Source organism: Chiloscyllium plagiosum, chromosome 19 (assembly GCF_004010195.1).
Source record: "Chiloscyllium plagiosum isolate BGI_BamShark_2017 chromosome 19, ASM401019v2, whole genome shotgun sequence".
Classification (NCBI taxonomy): Eukaryota; Metazoa; Chordata; class Chondrichthyes; order Orectolobiformes; family Hemiscylliidae; genus Chiloscyllium; species Chiloscyllium plagiosum.
In genome coordinates, this window is record NC_057728.1 from 1,336,512 (window position 1) to 1,342,984 (window position 6,473).

Sequence of the window (6,473 nt, forward strand, 5' to 3'; positions counted from 1 at the left end):
GTGTGAGGGAGATGGAATGTGAGGGAGGGGGCGTGTGAGGGAGGGGGAGTGTGGCAGAGAGGGATTGCAATGTGAACGCATTGTGACCTGGGGTGAGCATGGGGGGGGGGTGCTGTGCAGAGCTATCTGGACACGGTGACTCTTCAGAGTTGGACACTGGAGTTTGGATATTTGTCGGGGCTCAGTGAAGGAATGGGGCGCACTTGGGGGAAGAGGAGGGTGGGGGCTGGCATCACGTGGTGAGGAAACACCCTTGTTTGTTTAAGCCCACAAGCTGTGCCTGGAAAGGCATAAACTTTCTGCAAAGCAACAATTCTCATTGATCCTGCACTGCCAGGGCTTTGAGAATCAGCTGCTCGAGTTGGTCAACCGAAAAATCCATTTCAGGCCACCTGCCACTGAAGAACATGCATGGATGCAATAGGGACCAGATCAGTTCAGCTTTCTCTTTCCATATGAGCCCTTTGGAATTTTCCAAATTGTTGCCAAGTCTAAATAAAGATGAATGCTTTTAACCACCTAACCACCATTCTTGAAGATTAACATGCACACAGAACTGCCCCTTATTAATGCAGGAGCACAGGGTAACTGTGTGGTCCCACATCTCCTCAGGTAGTTGACATGCGCTGGGGAGTACCAAATACACTGACTGCTGACCACATGAGCACAGAACTGTGCCTGACAGAGATCGAATCTTGTAAAAGGATGTCACTGGGACCCACTTTTGTTGTAAGTCATTTTCTTGATTTTTGATTGTTCTCCCGTCCCCTCAGTTTTTGTATAGAGCAGTTTGATTTTGACCGGCTGTGATCCATCACTGATCCCAGTACTTATTGGAATCCGGCAGGCTCTGCTGGGCAATCGCTACGGATTTCGTCCCATCCCCCGTGTCATCGAGGGCAAGGAGTTTGAGGAATTGCTCCTGAAGCACGCTTCGGATTCCCAGTCCTCGAAGCTGCTTCAGGAATGGTTCTGGAAAGATGAGAATGCGGTTCCACCTGTGTACATCCTCCAACCTATCACCACACATCTCCCGGACTACAGCAAGATGAGAACCGAGAGGCGAGAGGAGCATGAGAAGGCCCTGCAATCCTGGTCTGACCTCCAGCAGCTCATTGCTGATCTCCTGCGAGTCGCAGCCACCCAGGCAGAGAAAGAGGGCCGAATACAGAAAGGAGCAAGGCACAAGTATTTCAAATCAGGTAGGCCGCACGTGCCTCAGGACTCACTCCCTCTGACACACCGGATTCTGCTGATCCTGAACAGCAAAGCCCTCTCTTCCCTTAGAAAGCAAAAGAAGGTCACCCAAGGTCCTATCTCAGAGTTAACTCATTATTGGGCCATGGGCATCACTGGCAATAGATTAGATTACTTACAGTGTGGAAACAGGCCCTTTGGCCCAACAAATCCACACCGATCCGCCAAAGTGTAACCCACCCAGACCCATTCCCCTACATTTACCCCTTCACCTAACACTACGGGCAATTTAGCATGGCCAATTCACCTAACCTGCACATTTTTTGGATTGTGGGAGGAAACCGACGCAGACACGGGGAGAATGTGCAAACTCCACACAGTCAGTCGACTGAGGCAGGAATTGAACGCGGGTCTCTGGTGCTGTGAGGCAACAGTGCTAACCTCTGTGCCACTGTGCCGCCCACTGCAATACTAGCATTTGTTGCCCATCCCTAACTGCACTGGGAGTAAATAGTTTGCTGGGCCCTTTCAACTTAAGAATCAACTGCATTCCTGCACCTAGGCTTAATTTCATCCTCCTCTAGGTTTATTATCAAAATCCTGTTGCTTCACAATCACTGTAAATGAGGCTAGCATTTCCCAGATTATTCACTGAATTTAAATTCCCACAATTTACGGAAGGTTTTGAACTCATGCTCTCGTTTAGATTACTAGATCATCAACATGACTGTAATAAGAGGTTAAGCTAATATAGCACCTGAAAATCATGAAGCTGGGTCCTTTATTCCATTGATTAGGCCTGTAATTATACATCTTAGAGTCAGAAAGTCATGCAGCATGGAAACAGACCCTTCAGTCTAATCAGTCCACGCCGGCCATGTTCCCAAACTAAACTAGTTTTACCCACCAGCGCTTGGCACATATCCCTCTAAATCTTTGCTATTCATTTACTTATCCAAATGTCTTTTAAACATTGTAACTATACATCAATCCACCACTTCCTCTGGCAGTTCATTCCACACAAGAACCATTCTCTATGTAAAAAGTTGCCCATAATGTCCTTTTTAAAACTTTCTTCTCTCACCTTAAAAATACGCCCCCTTAGTTTTGAACTCCCCCACTCTAAGGAAAAGACACCTGCCATTCACCTTCTCTCCACCCCTCATGATTTTATAAATTTCAGTAAGGTTATCTGAAGCCTCCTTCTTTCCAGTGGAAAAGCGTCGTCGCTTTTCCAGTCTATTTTTATATCTCAAGCCTTCCATTCCTAGCAACATCCTGGTCAATCCTTTATGAAGCCTCTCTTGCTTAATAATATCCTCCCTGTAACTAGGTGACCAGAACTGCATACAGTATCTTAGAAGAGGCCTCACCAATGTCCTGTAAAACCTCAACATGACATCCTAACTCCTCTATTCAAAGGTTTGCGCAATGAAGGCAAGTGTCTTTTTAACCACTCTGTCTATATGTGACACCAATTTCAAAGAGTTATGTACCTAAACTCCTAGATATTTCTGTTCTACAACATTATTCATGCTGGCCCTTTCATTAACTGTAAAAATCCTGTTCTTTGTATGACCAAAATGCAATACCTCACATTTATCCAAATTAAACACCATCTGCCAATCCTCAGCCCACTGAGCCAATTGATCAAGATCTCTGTAATTTTAAATAACCTTTTACATAGTCCACTATGCCACCAGTTTTGGAGCCGTCTGCAAACTTAATAACCATGCCTCCTATATTCTCATCCAAGTTTTGGTTAAGGGATCCTTTCTCTGTCTGTCTTTCGCCTTTTCTCTCTCTCTCTCTTCGCAAGACTTCTCCTTGACAAAGATAAATCCTGCTACCAGGAAGGGTTTGCCTGAGCTATCCTGCTCTGTGGTCCTTCTCACTATTGTCTCCCATTGAAAGAGGGCCCACTACATTATCATTCTGCTACTGTCTCCCTAGTTAACGCTCAGTACCTGTATCCATGATCCTGCTGATCCCAGACTCAATGATGTTACGCAGAGTAACTAATGTTCAACTATCATCATCCGACTGACAGGGAATTCTTACAACATTCCAATCACCTCCATCCTTCACCTCTGTCACAGCCAATTCAATTGTATTGCCACCGGCTTTGTGCAGGATAACCTAGATGGAATCAGGGCTCTGTCTCCCTGGGTGAATGACTGCTGCTGATTATTGTTCAGGTCTAATTATGGTCCCTTTCCTCACTGTGTTGCAGTTACTGAGTTTGAGATCGACCGGGGCTTAGTTGAAACAAAAGAAGGGGACGTGTGCTCAACAGTGTTTATCCGTGACATCCCCAATATCCAGGATCACTTCGACCAGGAGCAGCTACCCAAATTCATCGACGTTAAAGACGACGGGAGCATTGACACTGAGGCTCAGGAGCGACTCGCCAGCCTAAAGGCCCAAGTCGTTGGCAAATCCACCAGGAGCCTGCGGATGCACTCGGTGCAGTGGTCAGATGGAGTTCTGGACACCCAGAGCCAAGCCCATGCTGAGTATCTCCACGACTTGTGCCAGAACTTCGTGGAGGACATGAAGCAGCAGATCGAGGGAAAGGTGGCAGCGCGTCATGGGGTCCAGGAGGAGCCGGCCTGGCTCTTTGAGGAACTGCGTCACCAAGGCCATCTGTGCAGGGTGAAGCGCAGCATCTTCTGTGGGCGCTCGCAGCTCCTCACCGATATTGGCCAATGCCTCGAGCAGCACAACGGGAGCACCCACTGGCCCCTGGTCATCCACGGGGCGTCGGGCACGGGCAAGACGGCGGTAATGTCAAAGCTGGCCGAAGAGGTGAGGAGAACCTTCAGGAATGGCTGTGTGGTGGTCACCAGGCTGCTGGGTACATCAGCCCTGAGCTCGGAGATACACTCAGTGCTGAAAAGTGTCTGCTTCCAAGTGTGCCTGGCCTTTAGGCTCAAAGTGCCTGCAGCCCACGTCACCAACTCTTACACTGAGCTAGTCCGATTCTTCCACAACCTCCTGAGCACAGCGTCCAAGAGAAATCGAGAGACCCTAGTCCTTATCTTTGACTCCCTGGACCAGTTGTCTTCCAGCGACGGAGCTCATAGACTCCACTGGCTGCCGAAGGTATGCCCCCCCAAGGTTCACATCATAGTCTCCACCCTGCCAGCGGAGCACAACATCTTGGCCGTGCTGCAGGAGGTGATACCCAGGCCCGAGTGCCACTTCGAGGTGGAGCCTCTGTCCAACCAGCATGGTCAAGAGCTCATCGACCTGCTGCTGGGCACGGTGAAGAGGAGGCTAACCACAGAGCAGCGAAACCTCATCCTGGAGCGTTTCCGAGACTGCGGCCAACCCCTCATGCTCAAACTGACCTTCGACGAGGCCAAGAGGTGGAGCTCGTATGTGCCGGCCTCAGAGCTGGACGTAGCTGCTGGCACACGGGACGCTGTGCGTCTCTTATACTCACACCTGGAGAAGACGCACGGCCGGGTCTTCGTCTCGCATGCTCTGGGATACATTGTCTGCTCAAGGTTGGTTCTGCTGTGAGCCGAGGCTCTCCAGAAATCCATAGTCTGATTGTCGAGGTTGGGACTGCTTCTGGCAACAGGGGGATCCCTAGGGAATCTTCAAATGTAGGGTCAGTGGGGTCCTGTTAAAGATGTCGAGAAAGGGGGTCACCTTGCAGCCTGACTGTGTCATTCCTGAGAGCAGGAAAACCGGTGCTTCAGGCAAAAGCCCTCCATCAGGAAAGTGTCGATTTTTCTGCTCCTCAGATACTGCCTGACCTGCTGTGTTTTTCCAACATCACTCTAATCTTGACTCTAATCTCCAGCATCTGCAGTACCCAATTTAGTCCTGTGTCATCCCTGATCTGGGAATGCAGGGAGGAGAAACTCATAGTGGCTCCATGTCTTCAGTTTGGTATTGGCACCCAATTCCATTGGGAAAGGGCTTACAATGTACCTCATTACAGGCTCACTTCCAATGCATGTGACCAAAGACTATGGTCATCCGGTGTCACATTTGCATGTCATGTTTACTTATACTAAAGACAACTTGCATTCATGTAGCACCTTCCAGCATTGCACAAGGATCTTTATGAAACAAAATGTAACACTGAGCCCCATAAGGTGCTACTAGGACAGAGCTTGATGAAAGAGGTATGCTTGAAAAGCAGAAAGTGTGACATAGAGAGCCAAGGAGATGCAATGATAGAATCTCGAGCTTAGAATCTAAAGACTTAGCCGCCCAATGTTGGGAAAGTTCAAATCAGAGACTGGGATTGGAGGAGAACAGATATCTCCAGAAATTGTGTGATTTATTCCAGTTATAGGGAGGGATGAGGCCACACATGGATTTGCTAATAAGGAAGAGAGTCTTAAAATCAAGGCATTGCACAGCCCAAAGCCAATGTTTGGGAGAACACAGGGATGATAGCTGAAGGGGACAAAGTACAAGTTAGGACTTGGGCAGCAAAGTCTTTGAGATGGCCTCAAGGTGGGAGATTGGTCAGGAATGTTCTGGAACCGTTACGGGTAGCAGTAACAAAGACCCCCGCCGTGGATGACAGTTTACACAGCAGATGAACTGAGGTGGGATGGAGTCAGCTGCTGTGACACAAATGCAAGCCAACATTCTCCATGCTGACACAGGCCCGTGCTCCCCTCAGAATCACGACTGACAGTGAGGCTGTGAAAAGTGGGGTAGAGGTGAGATAGGCAATGCAGCAAGTTGGAGACAGTGGAGGGGCTGGAGTTATATAGGTTCACTCTCTTGCCCCATGGGTTTATTTTCAAAGTCCAGTCAATTCACAATCATTGGAAATGATTCTAGTATTTGCCAGTTTATTCATTGAATTTAAATTCCTAAAACTGTTATTGAGGGTTTTGAAACCATGCTCTAGTGAATATTAGTCCCTGCCTCTAGATTTCTAGCTCAGCAATGGACCTGACAATCATGAAGCAGGATCCTTTTTTTCCACAACATTAAGAGAATTCAAAGTTAGAACCAAAAAAAACCCCATAGAACATAGATCAGTACAGCACAGTACAGGCCCTTCAGTTCTTAATGTTATGCAGAGTATTTCCATTCAATTATTCCTATATTATAGACAATAGACAATAGGTGCAGGAGTAGGCCATTCAGCCCTTCGAGTCTGCACCGCCATTCAATATAATCATGGCTGATCATCCTTAATCAGTATCCTGTTCCTGCCTTATCTCCATAACCCTTGATTCCACAATCCTTGAGAGCTCTATCCAACTCTTTCTTAAATGAATCCAGAGACTGAGCCT

The 6,473-nt window shown here is 47.9% G+C and overlaps 1 protein-coding gene across 1 annotated transcript in view; it reads left to right on the plus strand.

Annotated features, from left to right (window-relative positions):
- The window catches only part of nwd1 (NACHT and WD repeat domain containing 1), a 61,277-nt gene that overhangs the window by 8,054 nt on the left and 46,750 nt on the right, over nucleotides 1-6,473 (plus strand). The window contains exons 4-6 of the mRNA XM_043708862.1: nucleotides 613-729; nucleotides 848-1,202; nucleotides 3,431-4,709. Of these exons, the coding sequence (XP_043564797.1) occupies nucleotides 613-729; nucleotides 848-1,202; nucleotides 3,431-4,709 (1,751 nt within the window). The remainder of the gene's footprint in view (nucleotides 1-612; nucleotides 730-847; nucleotides 1,203-3,430; nucleotides 4,710-6,473) is intronic.